We start from the raw sequence: 24,621 nt of genomic DNA, 5'->3' as shown, positions 1-24,621 counted from the left end.
CGATGTCTCCTTTTTATGATACCAAGCTGCTGACCCAGATCATTACTCACTTAGGAAGTTAAAAGCACCCCCAAATACTACTCCCCTCAATGTTAAAGGCAAAATCCATAGCAAAGGAAAACTGTATCCTTATAAGCAAGAACATTTTAACCTTCTGATGATAGTATAATTCTTAATGTGGAGTGGATGAACGTGTTATGCTTGTTTTCCACAAATGTATTTAGTGGGCAGAACAACTGGCGGGTTGTTCCAGGGCTAGAGTGAAGGATTCTTGGTGTTTAATGTTGGTGTTTTATTATGCTAATTTTGTGTTAGGTCAAGTGAACACGTTCCTAATGAAAAGACAGTTTTACTAAGACGGGTATACTCTAGTTCAGGCTTTATTTCCCAGCTCATCTCTAGTTTATAGCTGCATTACTGTTCATAGATTATATAAACATCCTGACCTTCTGTCTTCTAATCTGTAAAATGAAGGGGGGGTCATAGATAGCTCAGGGGTTTTGGGGTTGCTATGTGAAACTGGTTAGTACTTAACAAAATGGCTTCAGGATAATAGGTATTAATACTCTATTAGATATTTAATTAGCTAGTAACTTATTTAAAGGAAGCTATTACACAAAAGAAAGAATATAGAAGTCTGTGCAATCTTATTTTTCAATGCTGCACCTTTTACTTTGAGAGCACATAAGCAGAGACACAGATTTGAAAATAGGTTTGCATGTGGGGCTGTATGTCCTAGCTGCTTAGTGGTCATTAAAATATATATATATTAGCCTTTAAAATTTTATTATAGTCTATGAATTTAGCTACATTTTCCATTTATAAAATATTTGGCTGTGAAGGTAATAAAGAATCCAGGGATATTTGTTTTGGAGGTGTTTTTTTCTTTTTTGGAAGGTGAGGTGTAGGGGGCATGTAGCAACTAGACTATGTGGCAAACTAGCTGGTGGGAATAATCTGATAAAATGGGAGAAGAGAAAGATAACCTAAGGGTCTAAGACCTCGAAAAGATGTGCTTTGAAACCCATTTACTGTTGTGTAGATGAACTGGCCACTGTGATAAGTAGGCAGTAGGTTGATTATCTGTAATAGGAAGGAGAGAATGGATGCAGAGGTAGACAGGTATTTTAGTGTATTTTAGTATTTCAGGCTGGTGGCTTCTATTTCCTAGTTGTGAGTTTTTATTTTTAATCCTCCTCGAGGCTTTCTTGATCACATTCTTACTTTAAATTCATTTTTAAATACTAATTATTAAATTATTTCTATCCATTCTCTTCACCATCTTCCTGTGTAAGTTCCCAAACTAGAACCAGTCTCTAGTAGCCACTCCTCCACATACACACCATCACCACCAGTTTATGGAGACATTTGTTGTCTCAGGCTGCTTTCTCCTTCTCTCTTCAGATCCAGGACAAGTTGAGAACCTTCAGCCCCAGCCAAATAAACATTTTTTTTTTTTTTTTTTTTTTTTTTTTAAGATTTTATTTTTTCCTTTTTCTCCCCAAAGCCCCCCGGTACATAGTTGTGTATTCTTCGTTGTGGGTTCTTCTAGTTGTGGCATATGGGACGCTGCCTCAGCGTGGTCTGATGAGCAGTGCCATGTCCACGCCCAGGATTCGAACTAACGAAACACTGGGCCGCCTGCTGCGGAGTGCGCGAACTTAACCACTCAGCCACGGGGCCAGCCCCTAAACATTTATTTTTAGAGAACAGATTACAAGCCATAACTTTTTGGGGAGTAAACATAAACCATGCAATGAACATGTGAGTAAACTGCTCAGTTGTATGGATGTGGGGGACTTACTGGCCCTGTTATTCTGAAGACAGTTCTTTAATTATTGTCCGAGTCCTCTTGTTTGTGTGAAATTTTCTGAGCTTGGAGTTCCTTATGAAAAACTGCTTCTACTTTTGCAGAAGAAAATCATAGAATCTGTTTTGTGTACCTTTTGGGCTCTGTTTTTTCCGCCCTTATTTGTTATTCTAATCCCATCTGCTTCCTGTCTTAGAGAAATTCCTAAAAATTTCTGATGTATAGATGGTATACTTTGGTTATGGATTTATTCATTAAAAAATATCTTTTCTGTCATTTTAGATGAATTTAAAGCAAAAGGAAAAAAGGCGTAAAACTTTTTAAAAAGCCTTTCGGGTTGGTAATATGTATGAAGAGTTGAAAAAAAAAAAAAAGGTCTGTCACTTGATTTGGTCATTTGGCTTGTAGGAATTTATCCTAAAAAAGCAGTTGGTTTGAGGATTGCGGGGAAAACGGAGGCTCAATGTGCTTGGCCTATTGTAGGTGGGATTCGCTTGGAGGATAAGGAGTACCTTTAGGATCAACACCTGTGGAAGGTGGAGGCTGGAACCAGGATTGCACAGAGGGAGAAGTTAAACTTTGACAGCCTTGACCAACTCCATGGGGAGCCCTGGAGCTCGAATGGTCCTTCAGAGCTATCCTAAGTTGGGCCAAGATGACCAGACCTTTATACTCCATCCATTTGAATATGGAATGTGGGCCAGCCTGGGAAGGAGTGTGGCCTTGGACAAGGTGGCTCTCTGCAGCTAAGGCAGCTTCATGGCTAGAGGCTATCTACCGACAGGACTCCCAACAGTCTTTCCTTGGAAGTGGGATGTGAGTGATTCTTCACAGTGTCTACCATACCTCCTTTCCACTCCTAACCCCAAAGCTAGCCATTAACCTCTGCCGAACCAAATAGCTGATGGAACTGTCAGACAGACTGCCTTAAGCCGTGGGGGTGGTGCAGGGATTTATCTTCTTTGGGTTGGAGAACAACCTGAGGCACAGACATCCCTGGGCTGAAGGATAAACATATATATTCTTGTGAATATATGTGATGGATCTTAGAAGCAGTTTAATTAATAGAAATTATGTGTAAATATATAGGAGAGGATAGTCAGTAAGTTAGTTGCTTAGAGAATCAAGTAACAGAGTATCTCAAAACACAGCAAAATTATAAAAAGATAGAAATTATAAGGTAAGAGACTTGGGAGATAGTAAGAATTCCAGAGGCAAAAAAATTACTTGAAGGCGATATAATTAATCATTCCTGATATTAATATAAAAACGTTGACACTTTAAAAATAGTATCTTCATGGTTTGTGGTGAGCTGGAAGTTTTCCCTGAAATTCTAGCCAATGATAGACTTTTCCCCCTTCCCTCCTTTCTTCAAGTACTTGGTTATTTGTTGCATTGCCTGTCACTTGTGGGCAAAATAAGTTTTAGTTGTTTTGGTTCCTGAGCAGTTAAAAAATGGCTAGGGCAAGTTACATATCAAGAGTTGCTAATGTGGAGAAGTCTTAAGTCAGAGTTGGTGAGCTTTCTTTGTCTCTGTTTTGAATGGAATGATAATACTCCATCCTAGGATTTATATGGTATAAGAACATAAAGTGCACGTTTTCCAATAATAGATCTTGAGTTTGGCTTCTCCAAAAATTATCAGTTTTTCTGATCCTCACATCGTTCACGGCTTTCTTCTTGTGGCTGCTAGAACTAAAGGTTGTGATTCCTTTAAGAAGCAGCTCTTTGTTTAAAACTTCTTTCAGATAGTCATTGAGAATTAGCTTGCATAGGATATGTGTTTGCTATACAATACAAATTTACTTTGTGCTGAAATAGTAAAATAAAGTGAAATAAAAATCTAGAACAGTGACATATACTGGCATGTAATATCCATAGAATGAATATTATGTATCTCTCTGAAAGCTGATACGGTTACGGTGATGGTTGCTGTGTTTCCATTGCATTCACAGTCATTGCACCCTATTTCTCCATATAACTTCATTTAAATGTATTTAGTGTTTTTCAAACTGCGATATTAAAAAGAAAATAAAACTACTGGTGGCTCCACTCCCTCGCATCGCAATTTGGGAATCACCAGTATTTGGTTCAGTCTACTCATGGCCTAGAATTAGAAAATGCAATTGAGAGATATCCAAGGAAGCAAAATAGTGACTCCAACCCAGCTTGTCAGAAGCCCATGTCCAGGCAACAAGCAAAAGTTGTACTATTTTTAAGAACCAGAGAGCCAGTGGTGGAACACATTGAAGGAACTTGAAGAAGACACCTATTTGGTGTCTCTTGTAGTCAGACAAATGTGAGATACTAAAGACCTTGAGGGGTATATTATTTTAATAATGACAGAGAAGTAGTAAATCTATTTCAGTAGATGTATTAGTTGGACTTGAAGACCTCATTGATGATGCTGATGTAGAAGTAAGGGATTATTTGTTTCTTTGCTTTTACAAATTCCTGTCTGCTTGTCTCTGTAATCTTAAATCTTCAAACCTGTGGAGAGAGGGCAACATGAGAACAAAGATCTGTTGCGGTGAATGCTGTCCAAGGGGTTTTTCAAATGTTAGTATGTATTAATGCTACATATAAGGGAAGATGTGTTTTAGGCAATCATAGATTTGAGAAGGCAGAAAGGTGCTAGAGAGCTAGGTACATCAGTCATTTGTATACACTGAAACATTAATGTATGCTCTCTGAGATGTCATTTATCCCAGGGTATAAATAGAGCTTTTCAGTCTAGCCTTGGGGGGAAAATATCGAAGAAATCTATTGACCTAATAACTGTAGGCAACCACAACGTATTCTGGCCTAATGATGACAGTCAGTGAACTGACAGATTTATTTGTCCTTCTTCCCTTCCCTTCCCTTCCGTTCCATACCCATAGACTCACCCACTAGCGGCTAACTTGCTGCCTGTAGTGTTACACATTGGGCTGGGGATGAAAAGAAAAATGCTGAGTTGTCCCTGCAGTTAACACATATTCTAATATAGGAGTATAGATTGAATTTTAAATCTTTTCCTTCCTTGCATTTCTGTTGCATCTAACTCTGAAGAAGACTCCCATTTTCTGGCAAGGCTATCACCCTTAACCTACATTGTTGTTTCTTTTTGTCCCTGTGCTGTCTGTATGGACTTGTCATCAGGCATGTCCACTTTCTCTTGTTTTGACAATCTTAACTCAGAGCCATAATATGTCCAAGGATGCTCAAGTCTCTGTCACCTACTAAATCTTTATTTGACCTTTTTTACTCTCTCACTCTATTTCTCTAGGTTTCTCTTTATTTAATTCCAAATGAATTATAATATGAATTTGGACTTCTCTTTTTATTCTTCCTTTACACCTTACTCCTTTTACTGAAAAGCTTGTTAGGCTGCTTGTGACTTGTAAGGAAATAACTTGGATTAAATGGCTTGATGTCACAGTCTCTTAGGAAGTGGCGAGGTTAGGATTAGAACCCAAGTTTATCTAAAGCTGCTGCTTTTCCTACTATATTGTTTGCCTTCCTGGTGGCTGCCTTTTGATAATGTTGACCATCCCCTAATTTTAATATAAGAAATACACTTATTTTTACGTTTACACAAATAATATATTCATTGTTTAAAGGAAACCTCTAGAATACATATAACCATAAAAGGTAAACAGCCTGAGAACAGGAGCCATGTGTTTGTTTACATCTGTATTTTACTGCTTCTAGCTTGGTGCTAGTCACTTAATACTTAAGAAATATGTGAATGTATTAATGACTCATTGGTATTCTATCATCTGGAGGCAAATCTTTTTTTTTTTTTTTAACATTCTTGATATAAATCTTTAGAGACTTCTATTACAATAAATTTTCAGTATTTAAAAATTGAGTTATACTCTACAGTTTTCTTTTTTAAAAGCATGTTTTTTTCTTTTCTTTTTTTTGAAGATTGGCCCTGAGCTACCATCTGTTGCCAATCTTCCTCTTTTCTTTTCTCCCCAGAGCCCCTCAGTACATAGTTATGTATCCTAGTTGTAGGTTCTTCTAATTTCTCTGTTTGGGATGCCTCCTCAGCATGGCTTGATGAGTGGTGCTGGTCTGCGCCCAGGATTTGAACCGGCGAAACCTGGGCCGCTGAAGGGGAGCACGTGAATTTAACCACTTGTCTACGGGTTGGTGGTCTGTAGTTTTTCTTTAACCCAATGTATCGTGTTAATCTCTCCATCTGAAAAACGCACTTTGTAATAGTTCCATTTCCTGCATAGTATTCTATCAGATAAGTAAACAATTTCCTATTGGATGTGTAGACCGTTTCTTTTCTTTTTTTTGCTATTAACATAATCGCTATATTATCTATCCTTGTAGCTAAATCTTTGTACACATCAGTGTTTATATTCTTAGATGGAATACCTTGATGTGGTAGGCTTTATTAAGTGAAAGGATGTTAAAACTTTTGACAGATAGTGCTAAATTAAGCCATGAATAAGTTTTGCTAATTTATATTTATTGTACTAGTAGAATGATAAAACTGCCTTTTTTCTTGAATTCTTGCCACTCTTGGGTAGTTCCATTATCACTACTGAGTGTCACCATTATTATTATTTAATTTCATCGTTTTCATATGTGAAAAATAGTACACAATGATTATGAAGTTAAAGGGCAGATGACTGTGTGTAGCACCCTTTCCCAACTATGTATAGGTGATTGTTGGGGCCGGCCCCGTGGCCAAGTGGTTGAGTTCACGTGCTCCGCTTTGGTGGCCTGGGGTTTCACTGGTTTGGATCCTGGGTGCAGACATGGCGCTTCTCATCAAGCCGTGCTGAGGCAGCATCCCATATAGCACAACTGGAGAGACTTACAACCAAAAGTATACACCTATGTACTGGGGGGCTTTGGGAAGAAGAAGAAAAAAACAAAAGATTGGCAACAGATTTTAGCTCAGGTGCCAATCTTAATATATAGGTGATTGTTTTATCCTTGATAATTTCCTTGTTTGATTCCTTTCTTCCTCCTGTTTTTATGAGGTAAAGGGCAAAATAAAAGAGAATGTGTGAGAAGGATTACAGAACACTTAAGTTGTTATAATAAATTTAACTTGCTTCGTATTGTTTTCTTTGGCATTTATTCTTTTCGGACCCAGCTCCTTTGTCAGTACTTCGCCAGTTTTCTATAATCTTTGAAATTCATTATGTTTTTCTTTTTTTTAAACTGAAAAGACTAAATGGGCTTATTTAGAAACAAAATAAAACTAAAAATTATGAAGAAATAATTCCAAGTCCCATAAATAAAGCTGGTTCCAAGGATTAAAAAGTTCTGAGTTTTGGAAATTGGTTGATAAAGAGTTGATACTAATATGTTTGGGCACAGTGTTCTTAGTTAAGTGGCAAGAGAAAACACTAACCTTGCCTGAAGTCATGTTAAAAAGATTTCCTGGTGGATCAGCATGGACTTCTCAAGCCAGTAAAGAACTCAATAATCACAGAATGAACATTAGGTGATTTAGGGAAGGAAGAGCCCAATCATTTTGAAGCAAGTTTTAAGCATTGTTTCAGTGTCTAAACAAGTGATTTCCCTCATTCTCTCTTAATGACTTCAGAAAAATCTAGTTACAGTGGAATTTTTTTCATGGAAACTGAGTTAAAGATTAGAAATAAGGACCGTGCTTTGCTTAAAAAGATTTCACTAGGGAGACTTTGGTGATCAATACTTGTGTATAGTCTTTAGAGGTTTAATGATTTATTTGGGTTAGGAAACAAAATGTTAACATCTTTCTTAAAATAGGATGCTAGGCCTAATGGGATAATGTACAATTGTTCAGAAATGTATAAATCAGTGGAAAGGTAACAAATGGTCATGGAAGAAATATCATGTCATTTATAAATCTGTGATTGCAATTTGGAGCATTTACTTTTGTGACTTTGAAGGTTCATTCTTATTTCTCAGTTCACCTTATTGTAATGTGGATGCCCTGTTTCTCCCAACTGATAATAACACAGGCTTCTTGTACCTCAGTTTCACTTACTATGGAGGACATCATACTATTTCTTTAAGGGCCTGTCCAATTCTAAAACGGAAATTTTATGAAGTCAGGTAATATATATTATTATTCAGGCTGTTGGAAACATATCTTTCAAATTTGTTGAAATTCTTTAACATCATTAAAAGAGCAGTCCAGGTTTGATATGATAACTGCACAAAATTGTCAGGGACCCTGACCTCTATTGGTTAGGATGTTTGTAGGCACAGATATCAAAGACCTGATTCTAGCTTAAACAATAGGGAGATTTATTGCCGCACGTAATTGGAAGTTCATAGGTGAGTTGTACGCTAGGCATAGTTTGAAGTCTAGAAGTATCCAGGTACTTTCCATCTGCTTCCTCTGTTGTCTTCTATGGGCTTCATCCTAAGAATAGTTCTCCTTGAAGTAGCAGTTGGTGATATATGTTTTCTTGTTCACATCCATTAATCAATGACTCTTATGAGCTAGTTACACTCATATGTGAAGAACTAGAAAACGGAGGATAGCTTGAAATTAACTCGTCACCAAAACTGGAAAAATTAGTCTAAATATCCTTCCGATGATAGGTTGGTTGACATCGTCTTTATGCAGAAAAGCTGAACATTATTCAAATAAGTTACTTGTTCAGATATGTGATGATATTTTTGGGTATTGCTTCTCTAATTTGAACATATTCAGAAAGTTCTCTTTATGGTATTCATATGTATTTTGGCTGTTAAGCAATGTGAAAACATTACACATGGAGTGTTAGAAAGTGTTAATTTCTGTTTTCCCCCATTTTTATCAGTATAAAATTTTATTACTCTTGTTGAAAATCTAATTTGAAAATCTGTGATTCTTTTTATTAATTGAGATATAATTGACTATAACATTAATTTTAGATGTACAATGTAATGATTTCATATTTGTGTATATTGTGAAATGATAGCTAGTAAGTCTAGTTAACATCCTGTGTCACCATACATAGTTAGAAATTTTTTCTTGTGATGAGAACTTTTAAGATTTACTCTTTTGGGGCCGGCCCGGTGGTGCAGCGGTTAAGTTCACACGTTCTGCTTCTGGGCGGCCCGGGGTTTGCTGGTTCGGATCCCGGGTGTGGACATGGTACCGCTTGGCATGCCATGCTGTGGTAGGCGTCCCACATATAAAGTAGAGAAAGATGGGCACGGATGTTAGCTCAGGGCCAGGCTTCTTCAGCAAAAAGAGGAGGACTGGCAGTAGTTAGCTCAGGGCTAATCTTCCTCAAAAAAAAGAAAAAAAATATTTACTCTTTTAGCAACTTTCAGATATGCAATACAGTATTAACTATTGTCAACCATGCTATATATTACATCCCCATGACTTATTTATTGCTCATTAGTGTTTTTTTTTTTTTAAGATTTTATTTTTCCTTTTTCTCCCAGAGCCCCCCAGTACATAGTTGTGTATTTTTACTTGTGGGTCCTAGTTGTGGCATGTTGGATGCCACCTCAGCATGGCTTGATGAGTGGTACCATGTCCGCACCCAGGATTTGAACCAGGGAAACCCTGAGCCGTCGAAGTGGAGCGTGCAAACTTAACCACTCGGCCACGGGGCCGGGCCACTCATTAGTGTTTTTAAAAGAGCTCTCTGTACCAATTCTAATGTGCATATATGACTTTTTTACCTCCTCCTCCTTCTCACTGAGTTTTTATGTTGATAGGAACTATTTTAATTTTTTCCAGAGCCTTTTATACCTTGAGATGGGTTTAAGCATATGGAATGCCCTGTTTTGGAGTTGAGTGGAGTAGGGTAATTGTGGGCTGGATTTTTTTGTTGATTGTGTGAAAGGAAGCATCACAAAAGAAATAGTTCCTTTGCTCTTTGAGGTGGCTGAGCTCTTAGTCATTCTTGGAACTGAGATCCCTTGTGAGAACAAATAACCTGTTACATTCTGGAGTAGCCTTGGAAATCATCTTAATACTTTTATCAGATTTGGTCTCTGAGGAAGGTCAGATTGATTCGGTAGCCTAGATTCTGTTCAAGTGCAGGTCTGAGATGTGACCATGGTTTTACATCCTTGAACACCTACATATTTGACATTTGTTACCATGTCTGACTATGAATAGGGAGGCCCCAGATTTCTAAATTGCTTGGTCTTAAATACCTCTGTCTGCTGGGAGGTACGTATGGTGGGAAGTTCGTTATAATATTTCTTAAAACTTGTATTATTGATTTTGAAATGGGACATAATTGTGACTTATACTTGTTTTTCCTATTTTAGCATTATCTGCATACCAGAGGTACTACAGTTTACAATCTGACTACTGGAAGGTTAGTGCACGTTTGCATGCCTATTTCCTATTTGCTTTTTTGGCACATTACTGCCGGTTATACTGAAAATGAATTGTGCTCTTGCTTTTTTGTTTGTTTTGTTAATTACTTAAAAGTATTACTTCTAGGGAAAAGGGATTAGAAGAGGAAAAATGAGTGTTCTTTGTGCTATCTTGTATGAACCACCTTGTATTTTATTGAAAGAATTAAATGACTCCGACACAATTTATTGGCCAAATATGATCCTAAGTGTGAGAATTTAAAAGCAAGCAAAATAAAACAACAAAATGATTCTTTGGTTTTCTCGTCTGAAGTTGGCACCTGGGAATAAAAGAAGGCTGAAGATGGGTGTATCAGGCTGAAAGGGGAAGGCATAATGGGAAAGTTATAGTGGAAATCTTTCTTGGTACAGTGTGTCTATAATTGGAGCTCTAAGGACGGCTCAACCTAATCAGTTTTTAAAAGACCTACCTAAATGAAGAACTGTGCATAGCAATGAATCAGCTATTTTCTTACCTTATGTAGTGTGTAAAGTTACCTGGGCAGGTTAATCTTTGCATCGTGTTTGCTTTTAACTGTAAGTTTATTGACCAGTGCGGTTTCTTTATCTGAATTGCCCTTTGAGATTTTTTAGGTGGATTTTATTTTTCTAGCACCTAGTTTATCTTTCTTTTTGATTTGTAGAAGTTTTAACAATATATTTTGGTAATTTTTAAAAATATATTCAAAATATCTTCTCTAGTCTGTGGTTTATCTTTTTTTTTTAAAGCTTATTGAAGTGTAATTTGCATACCATAAAATTCCTGTGTTTTAACTATGCAATTCAGTGACTTTTAGTAAATTTCCAGAGTTGTCCAATGATAACCACAGTCCTATTTTAGGACATGTCTGTCTCCCCATAATGAAACCTCATGACCATCCCTTGGCAAGTACTAATCTACTTTCTGCCTTTATGTATTTGTATTTTCTGCATATTTTATATAAATGGAATCATATAATATGTGGTCTTTTGTAACTGACTTCTTTTCACTTAGTATACGTTTTCAAGGTTGATCCATTTGTAGATGTACTTTATTCCTTTTTATTATCTAATATTCCATTGTATGGATATACTACATTTTATTTATCCATTCATCAGTTGATGGCCATTTTAGTTGTTTCCACTTTTTGGCTATTGTGAATAATGTTGCTACGAACATTCGTGTACAAATTTTTGTGTGGGCATACATTTTCAGCTCTCTTGGATAGATAACTAGGAGTGGGATTGCCAGGTTGTAGAATGAATCCATGTTTTACATTTTGAGAAACTGTCAAAATTGTTTTCTAGAGTGGCTGTAACATATTATATTCTCACCAGCAGTATATGAGAGTTATAATTTCTCCATGTCCTTTTCAACACTTGTAATTGTCCAGTTTTTGAGTGTAGCCATCCTAGTGGATGTGAAGTAGCATCATCTTAGGGTTTTTACTTGCGTTTTCCTAATTACTGATGATATTGAGCATCTTTAGTGAACATATTATCTATTTGTATATATTCTTGGGTGAAATGCCTATGCAAATCCTTTACCCATTTTAAAATTTGTTTTTTTAAAAATTAGTGTGTTTGAAGAGTTCTTTATATATTCTGGATATAATCCCTTATTACGTATATAATTTGCAAATATTTTCTCAAAGTCTGTGACTTATATTTTCGCTTTCTTGATAGTATATTTTGAAGTGCAAAAATTTTAATTTTGATGACATCCACTTTCTCAACTTTTTCTTTCATTGCTGTACTTTTGATGTTGTACCTAAAAATCTTTTCCTAACCCAAGGTCATGATGATTTACTCCATAGCTGATTCAATCAGTTGCTTCAGTGTTTGCCTTTACAGATAGTACTGCAGTAAATAGTAACAGGTTTTTTTCATACTTTTGTTAGTGATTCTTTGGTATAGATTCTCTTTGATATAGATTCCTTTATAAGTGGGATTGCTGGGTTGAAGGATAAGTGTTAAATACTGCTCCTTTGGGAGTGCTTGTTTCCGCTTGGTCTTAACTAAGAAAGTGTAGATCAACAGGCTTTTTGCTAATCTGATAGGTGAGAAATGGTGTCGTATTGTTGTTTTACTTTGCCTTTTTTAAATTGCTAGTGAGGTTGAGTTTTTTTAAGAGTTTAAAGAATATTTGTATTTCTTTTTCTTTGAAGTATTCATGTGTCTTGCTCATTTTTCTATTGGGCCATTGTTTTCTTTCTCTTTTATATAGACGTATGTTATGTATGAGATATTTTATCCTCTATCTGTGATAGTAAGTTGCAGTTTGCCATTTGTTATTTTACTTTGCCGTGTTTGTTTTGTCCATGCAGAAGTTTTGTATTTCTATGTAGTCAAATTTATCAGTCTTTTCCCATATTGCATCTGCACTTTGAATCATAGGACAGTTTTTTCCTCACTCCCAGGTGTTAGAGAAATTCACCCACATTTTCTGTTAGTAGTTGAATGGTTTTATTTTTTAATTTAAATCTCTGATCCATTTGGGATTTATCCTTGATTTATAGTCTGAGGAACATCTATATTTATCTTTTTCCTTATGGCTAATAATCCCAACACAAAATACTAAGAAATTCGTCTTTTCATCCACTCATTTGAGATGTTGCCTTAATTGTATGCTAAATCTGCATACGCAATTTTGTCCATAGATTTTCTGGTCTATTTCATGAGTCTGTTCATGAACTAATACCATACTATTTTACTTTTAGTGGTTTTATAATATGTTTTAATATATGATAGTGCTAGGACACCCTTTTCTCCATTGTTCATGTTTTTAGGGTTTCCCTGGCTGTCCTTTGTTGCTTATTTTTCCAAATAAGCTATCTAATTAACGTGTTTAGCTCCACAAAAATATCTATGGATTTTTTTCCTCCAGTTTTTTTGAGGTATAATTATAATAATGTGTGAGATTCCCAATTGTTCTATATCTTGGCTAGCACTTGGTATTGTCAATCTTTTTAACTTTAGCCATTCTATTAGGTAAGTAGTGGTGTTTTCGTTTTGGTTTTATCTGCATTTTCCTGATGATAGTGATACTGAGCATCTTGTATGTGCTCTTGGCCTTTTATATACCTTCTCTTGTTAATTATCTGTTAACATTTTTTGCTCATTTTTAACTTCTTTATTGAGTTGTATGGGGTCCTTACATATTCTGGATAAAAGCCCTTTGTCAGATACATGTTTTGGAAATGTTTTCTTACAGTCTGTGGCTTTCATTTTTGTTTTCTTAATTGTACCTTTTGAAGAGCAAATGTTCATAATTTTGATGAAGTACAATTTAATCATTTTTTTCTTGTATAGCTTGTGATTTTTGTGTTCTGTTAAGAAATCTTTGCCTACCCCAAGATCATAAAGACTTCTTCAGCTTTTTCCCCTAGAAGTTCTATAGTCACATTTCTTATATTTTGGTTTTTGATAGATTTTAAGTTGTTTGTGATGTGAGATGAGCAACAGTGTCTGCACGCCACCCCCCCATCCCAATAGATACCTAGTTGTTCCAACATCATCTGTTGGAAAGATTGTCCTTTCAAAATTGAATTACCATTTCCTCTTTGACAAAAATCAATTGACCACTATTAATTTTGTATCCATTTCTAGATCTTCTATTATGTTCCAGTGATTTATATGTCTATTTTTAAGCCAGTATCACACTGTTTTGTTAATGTAGTCTTAAAATCAAGCAATGTTAAGTTCTCTCTGTTCTTTTTCAAAATTGTTTGGGTTTTTTTAGGTCCTTTGTGTTTCCATATAGAGTTTAGAAGCAGTTTGTCAATTTCTCCTGCTAAGATTTTGATTGGGACTGCATTATATGCATAGACCAATTTGGGGAGAATTTCTGCCATCTCTAATAATGCATCTGCTTGTCCATAAACATGGTATATCTCACCATTTATTTAGGTCTTCTTTAATTTCCCTCAGCAATGTTTTCTAGTTTGAGCAGGCAGTTTCTGTTGTTTATTTCTATTATTTTCTTTTTTGATGCTATTATGATTGGAGTCATTGTAAAATTTTATTTCTAATTGTTTGTTGCTATTATATAGGAGTACAACAGGTTATTGTACATTTACCTAGCATCCTGCTATCTTGGTAAATTAATTATTAGTTCTAGTAGCTTTGCTCTAGTTTTCTTAGGATTTTGTTTCTGTCTGCATATAAAGACAATTTTCCTTTATCTTTTCTAATCTAATCTTTTCTTTTCTAATCTAATGGGTACTCTTTCATCTTTTTCTTGCCTTGTTGAGTTGGCGAGGACCTCCACTACAGTGTTGCATAGAAAGTAAGGTCTCATGTTGTTCCTGATCTTTGGGGAAAACATTATTTTCACCATTGAATATGATATTAGCTGTAGGGTTTTTGTAGATTTAGATTGAAGAAGTTCCTTTCTGCTACTAGTTTTACTTCTAGGCCCTCCCTGCCCCCCCATATAATGAATAGGTATGGAGTTTGCAAATTATTTATTTATTGAGATCCTATGGATTTTGTCTTTTAAACGTGTTATATGGTTAATTACATGGCTTGATTTTTTTCAGATGCTCTTTCGATAACCCCTGTTAGATATATTTTCCTTTTGATATGTTGCTAGCTTCAATGTAGTAATATTTTGTTAAGGATTTTTGCATCTTTGCTCGTAAGTGATGTTACTCTGTAATTTTCTTCTTATGACTTTGTCTGATTTTTGCATCAGGGTAATTCTGGCCTCATAAAATGAATTGGGAATTGTTCCCTCTTCTGCTGTTTTCTGAATATGTGCATAGGGTTGGTATTATTTCGTTCTTAAATGTTGAATAGAATTAACCAGTAAAGTCATCTGGGTCTAGAGAGCTTTTCAACTACAAATTCAGCTCCTTTAATATATACGGTGTATTCAGGTTTTCTGTGACTTTTTGGGTCACTTTTGGTTTGTCTTTCAAGGAAATTGTCAGATTTACTATTTTTTCTGTCATAACTCTATTTTTCTTTTAATAACTGGAGAATATATAGTGAAATGTACTCGCTTTCATTCCTGATATTGGTAATTTGATCTTTTTTTTCTTGATCAGCCTGGCTAGAGATTTATCAATTTTATTGATCTTTGCAAAGAATCAGACTTTTGTTCCATAGATATTTTTTCTTAAGTATTGTTTTCCTGTTTTTTCTTTTTCTTTTTTTTTTTGCAGAGGAAGATTTGCCCTAAGCTAACATCTGTTACCAATTCCCTCCCACACCCCATGCCCCAATACATAGTTGTAAGGTCTTCTGGTTCTTCTATGTGAGCCACTGTCACAGCATGGCTACCACAGACAAGTGATGTGGTTCTGTGCCTGAGAAGTGAACCTAGGCTGGTGAAGCGAAGCATGCTGAACTTTAACTGCTAGGCCATCAGAGCTGGCTCTGTTTTTCTGTTTTATATTTCATTGATTCCTAGTTGTCTTTATTATTTGCTTCTGCTAACTTTGTGTTTAATTTTCTCTTATGTCCTAAGGTGGAAGCTTGGATATTGATTTTTTTGTCTTTTTCCCCTAATACAAGTATTTAAAGGTATATATTTTTCTTAGTATTGCTTTAGCTGTATCCTGCAAATTTTTAGATTTTGCATTGTCATTGTCATTCATTTGAAAATGTTTTCTTCTTTCTCTGTGCTTTCTGACCCATAGGTTATTTAGACATATATAGTATAATTTCAAAATATTGGGGTTATTTTAGATATTTTGTAGTTAATGATTTCTAAATCTGTTTTATTTATACAGTATATTCTGTATGATTTTCTTCTTTTGAAATATATTGACACTTATTGGTTCAACACTTGAAAACAAGAATATGATTTACATTTGCTAGTTGTATTGTGCCATAAATACCAGGTAAAGGTGATTGATAGTGTTTTTCAAATCTTCTCTGTCTTTGATGATTTTTTTTATCTTTGTCATTTGCTGAGAGTTATCTCTTCCTATGATTGTGGAGTTGTCTTTCTTTTAATTTTGCCCTTTTATTCTTTAATATATTATGAAACTCTCTTATTAGTGACATACAGATTTATGATTATTTTTACTTGATGAATGAACCGTTTTATCATTATGAAATAGTATTTTTTACCTCTGGTGATTCTTTGTGTCTTGACATGTGTTTGATATTAATATAGCCATTCCTTCCTTCTTTGGCTTGTTGTTTATGTGGTATATATCCTTTTCTTTTCAACATGTTGGTATCTTTATATGTATAATTCTTCTTTTGTAGATAGCTTATAAAGGGGTCTTGCTTTTTTTATCCACTGAAAATTCCTGCTTTTTACTTGCATTACTTAGCTGTTGACAATTAATGTAATCATCGATATGGTTGGGTTTACGTCTTTCATTTGATTTTTCCTTTTATGTTTCTCCCATTAGCTTGTTGGTCTTATGTTCCTCCTTACCTGCTCCCGCCACCCCTTTTTTGATATTTGAATCTGTTTTACAGTTTCACTTTAGTTTTCCTACTGGCCTTTTCAGCTATTCTTCTTTTCATTATTTGTTCAGTGGTGGTTCTAGGGATTATGCTAAACACCTTTAATTTTTCACAGTCAAGTCTCAGTTAATATTGTACCAATTCACATAAAATGTAGAAAGTTTGTAGTTATATAGGTCCACATCTTACCCACCCATGTCCTTTATGTGATAGTTGTTAGATATATTAGATGTATATTATTAACTCCAAAAGATGATGTTATTTTGCTTTGAACAGGCCCATATATTACATTGTAATAGTAATTCTTTGTCTTTATCCATATGGTTACCACTTCTGATGGTTTTCATTACTTTCTGTGAATCATTTCCATGTACAGTCATTTTCTTTTAGGCCAAAGAACGTTATCATTTCTTACAGTAAAAGGTCTGGTGGAGATGAATTTCTTTGATCTGAAAATATTTTCTTTACTTTCACTTTTTTTAAAATTTTTAAATTTTTTTTGTTTTTTTATTAAGGTTATGAAAGTTAACATCCTTGTGAAATTACAGTTGTACATCATTATTAGTCTTGTTGTAGGTACATCACTTTACCCGTAGTGCCCTCCCCCCACTCCCCTTTCCCCTGGCAACCACCGATCAGTTCTCTTTGTCCATATGTTAACTACCACCTATGAGTGGAGTCATACAGAGTTTGTCTTTCTCTGTCTGGCTTATTTCACTCAACATAATACCCTCAAGGTCTATCCATGTTGTTGTGAATGGGACGACTTTGTCCTTTTTTATGGCTGAGTGGTATTCCATTGTAAAATATACACCAAATCTTCTTTATCCAATCATCAGTTCCTGGGCACTTAGGTTGTTTCCATGACTTGGCTATTGTGAGTAATGCTGCGATGAACATAGGGGTGCATGGAACTTTTGGAATTGCTGATTTCAGGTTTTTAGGATATATACTCAGTAGTGGGATGGCTGGGTCACAAGGTATTTCTATTCTTAAATTTTGAGAAATCTCCATACTGTTTTCCATAGTGGCTGCACCAGTTTGCATTCCCACCAACAGTGTATGAGGGTTCCCTTTTCTCCACAGCCTCTCCAACCTTTGTCACTCTTGGTTTTGGATATTTTTGCCATTTTAACAGGTGTAAGGTGATATCTTAGTGTAGTTTTCATTTGCATTTCCCTGATGATTAGTGATGATGAGCATCTTTTCATGTGTCTATTGGCCATCCGTATATCTTCTTTGGAGAAATGTCTGTTCATGTCCCCTGCCCATTTTGTAATTGGGTGGTTTGATTTTTTTATTGTTGAGTTGTGTGAGTTCTTTGTATATTATGGAGATTAACCCTTTGTCAGATAAATAACTTGTGAATATTTTTTCCCAATTAGTGGGCTGTTTTTTTGTTTCAATCCTGTTTTCCCTTGCCTTGAAGAAGCTCTTTAGTCTGATCAAGTCCCATTTGTTTATTCTTTCCATTGTTTCCCTCATGTGAGGGGTTATGATGTCTGAAAAGATTCTTTTGAAGCTGATGTCAAAGAGTGTACTGCCGATATTCTCTTCTAGAAGACTTATTGTTTCAGGCCTAATCTTTAGGTCTTTGATCCATTTTGAGTTTATTTTAGTGAATAGTGAAAAAGACTGGTCAATTTTTATTATTTTACATGTGTCTGTTCAGTTTTCCCAGCACCATTTGTTGAAGAGACTTTCCTCCATTGTAGGCCCTCAGCTCATTTGTCAAAGATTAGCTGTCCATAGATGTGTGGTTTTATTTCTGGGCTTTCAATTCTGTTCTATTGATCTGTGCACCTGTTTTTGTACCTGTACCATGCTGTTTTGATTACTGTAGCTTTGTAGTATGTTTTGAAGTCAGGGATTGTGATGCCTCCAGCGATGTTCTTCTTTCTCAGGATTGCTTTAGCAATTCTGGGTCTTTTGTTGCCCCATATGAATTTTAGGATTCTTTGTTCAATTTCTGTAAAGAATGTCATTGGAATTCTGATTGGGATAGCATTGAATCTGTAGATTGCTTTAGGTAGTATAGACATTTTAACTATGTTTATTCTTCCAGTCCATGTGCACGGAATGTCTTTCCATCTCTTTATGTCGTCGTCAGTTTCTTTCAAGAAGGTCTTGTAGTTTTCGTTGTATACATCTTTCACTTCTTTGGTTAAATTTATCCCAAGGTATTTTATTCTTTTTGTTGCAATCGTGAATGGGATTGACTTCTTGAGATCTTTTTCTGTTAGTTCATTGTTAGCATATAGAAATGCTACTGATTTATGTATGTTGATTTTATACCCTGCAACTTTGCTGTAGTTGTTGATTGTTTCTAATAGTTTTTCTATGGATTCTTTGGGGTTTTCTGTATATAAGATCATGTCGTCTGCAAACAGCGAGAGTTTTACTTCTTCGTTGCCTGTTTGGATTCCTTTTATTTCTTTTTCCTGCCAAATTGCTCTGGCCAAAACCTCCAGTACTATGTTGAATAAGAGTGGTGAAAGTGGGCACCCTTGTCTTGTTCCTGTTCTGAGAGGGATGGGTTTCAGTTTTTGTCCGTTGAGTGTGATGTTGGCTGTGGGTTTGTCATATATGGCCTTTATTATGTTGAGGTACTTTCCTCCTATACCTATTTTATTGAGAGTTTTTATCATAAATGGATGTTGGATCTTGTCGAATGCTTTCTCTGCATCTATTGAGATGATCGTGTGGTTTTTGTTTCTCGTTTTGTTAATGTAGTGAATCACGTTGATTGACTTATGGATGTTGAACCATCCCTGTGTCCCTGGTATAAATCCCACTTGATCATGGTGTATAATCTTTTTGATGTGTTGCTGTATTTGGTTTGCCCGAATTTTGTTGAGGGTTTTGCATCTATGTTTATCAGTGATATTGGCCTGTAGTTTTCCTTCTTTGTGTTATCCTTGTCAGGCTTTGGTATCAGTGTGATGTTGGCTTCGTAGAATGTATTAGGGAGTGCTCCATCTTCCTCAGTTTTCTGGAATAGTTTGAGAAGGATAGGTATTAAATCTTCTTTGAATGTTTGGTAGAATTCTCCAGAGAAGCCGTCTGGCCCTCTCCTCTTATTTTTGGGGAGGTTTTTGATGCCTGTTTCTATTTCTTTACTTGTGATTGGTCTATTCAGATTCTCTATTTCTTCCTGATTGAGTTTGGGTAGGTTGTATGAGTCTAGGAATTTATCCATTTCTTCTAGGTTGTTCAATTTGTTGGCATATAGTTTTTCATAGTATTCTCTTATGATCCTTTGTATTTCTTCGGTATCTGTTGTGATTTCTCCTCTCTCGTTTCTAATTTTATTTATTTGAAACTTCTCTCTTTGTTTTTTCATTAGTCTGGCTAAGGGTTTATCGATTTTGTTAATTTTTTCGAAGAACCAACTCTTTGTTTCATTGATCCTTTCTACTTTCTTTTTTGTTTCAATATCATTTATTTCTGCTCTAATTTTTATTATTTTCCTCCTTCTACTGACTTTCGGGTTTGTTTGTTCTTCTTTTTCTAATTCCGTTAGGTGTCATTTGAGGTTGTTTATGTAAGATTTTTCTTGCTTATTGAGGTGAGCCTGTATTGCAATGAATTTCCCTCTTAGGACTGCCTTTGCTGGGTCCCAAATAATCTGGTATGGTGTGTTTTCATTTTCAATTGTCTCCAGATTATATTTGATTCCTTCTTTAATTTCTTTAATAGTCCATTGTCTGTTCAGTAGCATGTTGTTTAGTCTCCACATTTTTGACCCTTTCCCAGCTTTATTCTTGTAGTTGATTTCTAGTTTCATAGCATTATGATCCGAAAAGATGCTTGATATTATTTCAACCCTCTTGAACTATATGGTCTGTCCTTGAGAATGTTCCATGCGCGCTTGAGAAGAATGTGTAACCTGCTGTTTTTGGATGAAGTGTCCTGTATATATCTATTAGGTCCATCTGATCAAATTTTTCATTTAATTCTATAATTTCCTTCATGATTTTCTGTCTGGATGACCTGTCCATTGGTGTTAATGGGGTGTTGAGTTCCCCTACTATTATTATATTGCTGTTGATGTCTCCTTTTAGTTTTGTTAATAGTTCCTTTACGAATTTTGGTGCTCCTGTGTTAGGTGCGTATATATTTATAAGTGTTATGTCATCTTGGTGGAGCGTCCCTTTTATCATTATATACTGCCCCTCTTTGTCTTTCTTTATCTGTTTTTCTTTGAAGTCTACTTTGTCTGATATAAGTATGGCAACACCTGCTTTCTTAAGTTCATTATTAGCCAGGAGTATTGTCTTCCATCCCTTCACTTTGAGTCTGTGTTTTTCTTTGGGGCTGAGGTGTGTTTCCTGGAGGCAGCATATTGTTGGATCTTGTTCTTTGATCCATCCTGCCACTCTGTGCCTTTTGATTGGAGAGTTCAATCCATTCACGTTTAGAGTGATTATTGAAATGTGGGGGCCTACTGTTGCCATTTTATCACTTGTTTTCTGGTTCTTTTGCATTTTGTCCTGATGGAGAGCTGTTACTTTGTGTTATTGTCCTTCTGCTTATCTCCTTTGTTCTGGATTTTGTAGCCCCTTTCCTTTTTTTGATTTTTCAGGAATGAGGTTCTTCCTGAGCATTTCTTGAAGAGGAGGTTTTGTGGCGATGAACTCCCTTAACTTTTGTTTATCTGGGAAAGTTTGTATTTCTCCATCGTATTTGAAGGATATTTTCGCTGGGTAGAGTATTCTTGGCTGTAGGTTTTTGTCCTTCAGAGTTTTGAATATTTCATTCCAATCTCTTCTAGCCTGTAAGGTCTCTCCTGAGAAATCTGCTGATAGCCTTATGGGGTTTCCTTTGTAAGTTATCTTCCTCTGCCTGGCTCCCCTTAGTATTTTCTCTTTGTCGTTGACTTTTGCTAGTTTCACTACTATATGCCTTGGGGTTGGTCTTCTTGCGTTAATAAAGTTTGGAGATCTATTCACTTCTGTCACGTGAAGTTCCATCTCTCTTCCCAAGTTTGGAAAGTTCTCAGCCATTATTTCTTTGAACAGGCCTTGTGCCCACTTCTCCTTCTCTTCTCCCTCTGGTATACCTATAATCCTTATGTTGCATCTCCTAATTGAGTCGGATAATTCTCAGAGAGTTTCTTCATTTCTTTTTAGTCTTAGTTCTCTCTCCTCCTCTGTCTGCAGCATTTCTATATTCCTATCCTCCAAATTTCTAATTTGGTCCTCCATATTATTGACCCTACTGTTCAGAGAGTCCAGATTTTTCTTAATCTCCTCCATTGTGTTCTTCATCTCCAGTATTTCTAATTGGTTCTTCTTTATAGTGTCAAGCTCTTTTGTGACATAGCTACTGAACTCATTGAGTTGTCTATCTGAGTTCTCTTTTAACTCGTTGAGTTTTTTAATAATGTTAGTTTTGAAATCATCGTCATTTAGGTTATAGATTTCATTGTCTTTGGGATTGTTTTCTGGGTGCTTATCATTTTCCTTCTGTTCTGGAGATTTAATGTATCTTTTCATACTGCTTGATGGCGTGGATTTGTGCCTCCGTATAGAGATAGAATTTAGTCGCTGCTTCCACTTGTTGCGACTGGTGTGAGGGGGCGCAGCTGTGTAGACTGCACCAACCAGGAACCCTGTCAGCTGTTACTGACTGGACCTGGACCCCTCCTCGTAGTCACAGTGGTCCTGTGGGGTCCCTCGTCGGTTGTGGGGGCAGTCGCAAGGGGACCTCAGGCTGCTGGTGCCTACTGTTAAAGCCCACTTAGATGCGCTCCCTCCTTGTGGCCTGCAGCGGTGTTGTGGGCTTTCCCAGCAGCTAGTAGCAGGATCACCTATAATCGCCGCTTTGTCCCTAACAGAGCCCACAAGATCACACTTGTCCACTATAGGTCCCAGCAGAGCTATGGGTATCTTCTGCAGTCTGTCGTTAGCTCACCTAGCTGTGCTACTTTTGCCCCAGGGCCTTCCCGCCTTGCGATTGCAAGTCGGGACCTCTCCACTAGTGCTGTGCAGAGGCTTTCGCTGAGGCTGCTGTAGGAACCTGGAGTTCCCCCGTGGACTACGTAGCCGTTTCACCGGAGCTCCACTCAGCCCCACTCCACTCTCACGGGATCTCTGGGAGCTCTTTGCCTCGTCTGGGACACGGCCAGAGTCCGTGGGCATGGCGGTGGCTTGTAAGCTGCTGCCTTGTGGGGAATTGTGCTCTAGGGAGCTTCCTGGTGTTCCGAATGCTGGGCAGGGCCTCTCTGCCAATGGCGAGCAGAGGCCCTCTCTGTTGGGGGGGTGCAGGACCCTGGAGCGTCCCCCTTGGCTGCAGAGCCGGGTGCTGGACTTCCACCCCTGTCCCCAAGCACATCCACAGGAAGTCTGGGCGCCCCCTGCACTGACCCGTGTGCCGGAGACTGTGGGCCCGGCAGCATCTTGTGGTCTGGTGCTGTGCCAGGGAATCTGCCTGCCGGGAGCTTCCCTTTGTCCTGGATTCTGGGCGTGGCCTCCTTGCTAATGGTGAGCAGAGGCTTTCCCTGCTGGGGAGGTGCGGGATCCCGGAGCCTCCACCCTGGCCACAGAGCTGGGCGCTGGAGCTCCACCCGTGTCCCCAAGCACATCTACAGGAAGTCCGGGTGCCCCCTGCACCGACCCATGTGCCGGAGACTGTGAGCCCAGCAGCAGCTTGCGGTCTGGTGCCGTGCTGGGGAATCCACCCGTCGGGAGCTTCCCTTTCTTCTGGATTCTGGGCAGAGCCTCCCTGCTAATGGCTTGCAGAGGCCTTCCATGCTGGTGGGTGCAGGACCCTGGGGATTCCCCCTGGGCTTAGGTGTAATCGTGGGGGGCTTGGGTAGGGCTGTTGTCACCTGTTTCCACCGTCGCTCTGCTGGTGAGTGCACACTCCCGCCCTTGGTGTGTGGCGATGCTATGGGGGAGTCCGCTGGAAGAGAGCCTCCTGCAGGAGCTAGGCTCTCTGGGGGTCAGGGGTCAGAGAGTTTTCACCTATTTCCACCGCCTCCTGGGGCGAAGTCTGTCCGCCTTCCGATGTATAGTAGCATGAGACTCTTAGGCGTCTTGAGATGCTATCTGAATATCCTTTGTTAATCGGTGAATGTCCCTTCAATTTCATTTTTAAAGGGCATTTTTGCTGGATAGAGAATTATGGGTTGGCTTGCTTTTTTTTTTTTTTAAGTGAAGTTCTGTTCTCGCCTTTCCTCCATATTTTCTGATGAGAAATCAGCTCTTAATAGAGCCACTGTTCCGCTGTATACAATTTATTGTTTGCTCCTTTCAATGTAGTTTGATCATGATACACCTCTCCATGATCGCCTTCGTATTTATCCTGTTTGAGCATCTTGAATATGCATTAAATTTGGGAACTTTCTGTCATTATTTCCTCAAATAATTTTGTTTGTTTTCTTTCCTCTCCTTCTGGGGATCCTATTCCATGTAGGTTTGATAATTTGTTTTTTTATCAAAATGTCCCTGAGGGGCTTCTTCTTTTACCCTTTTTCTCTGTGCTCTTCACATTGTATAATTTGTTATATTGTTTTGAAGTTCATTTTCTCTTTCCTTTGTCATCTTCATTTTATTATTAGTTCAACCCATTGAATTTAATTTCAGGTATTATGTTTTTCAGTTATAGATTTTCCATTGGATTCTTTTTTATTATTACTCTTTCTTTGTTGGGATTTCCTGTCTTTTCATTATTCATGAGCGTATTTTGTTTTAGTTTGTTACGATACTTAAAAGAGCCACTGTAAAATCCTTGTCTGCCATTTCTGGCATCTTTGTCATGAGGAGTTTGGTCTCAGTTGATTTTCTTTTTTCTTGAGACTATGTTCTGTTTTCCTGGATGTTTGTATGTTACATAATTTTGTGTTGGGTACTGGACACTATGAAAATTATTCTAATTCTGATTCTGTTATTTTCTTCTAACAACTGTTTTTTTCCTCTTTCATCAGGCAGTTATCTTTATTGGTCTTGAAGTGTAAACTCAGTTTCTTCAAGTGGCATCCTAAGTATCAATTCAGATCTTGTGTCTTTAACTTGGCTGTTTTGAGCCTGTAACTTGCATACAGGAGTCAGCAAGATATGTGGATAGGCAGAATTTAGGGCTTC

At 37.1% G+C, this 24,621-nt stretch overlaps 1 protein-coding gene across 23 annotated transcripts in view; it reads left to right on the top strand.

Annotated features, from left to right (window-relative positions):
* Window positions 1–24,621, top strand: part of KDM6A (lysine demethylase 6A) — a 213,771-nt gene that overhangs the window by 77,813 nt on the left and 111,337 nt on the right. For all 23 annotated transcript variants that reach the window (XM_070501720.1, XM_070501717.1, XM_070501719.1 and 20 more), the window contains exon 4: window positions 10,037–10,086. In XM_070501720.1, coding sequence (XP_070357821.1) covers window positions 10,037–10,086 — 50 coding nt within the window. The remainder of the gene's footprint in view (window positions 1–10,036; window positions 10,087–24,621) is intronic.

The sequence above is a fragment of the Equus asinus genome, chromosome X, assembly GCF_041296235.1.
Source record: "Equus asinus isolate D_3611 breed Donkey chromosome X, EquAss-T2T_v2, whole genome shotgun sequence".
Lineage (NCBI taxonomy): Eukaryota > Metazoa > Chordata > Mammalia > Perissodactyla > Equidae > Equus > Equus asinus.
This window is presented reverse-complemented; position numbering and strand designations above follow the sequence as displayed.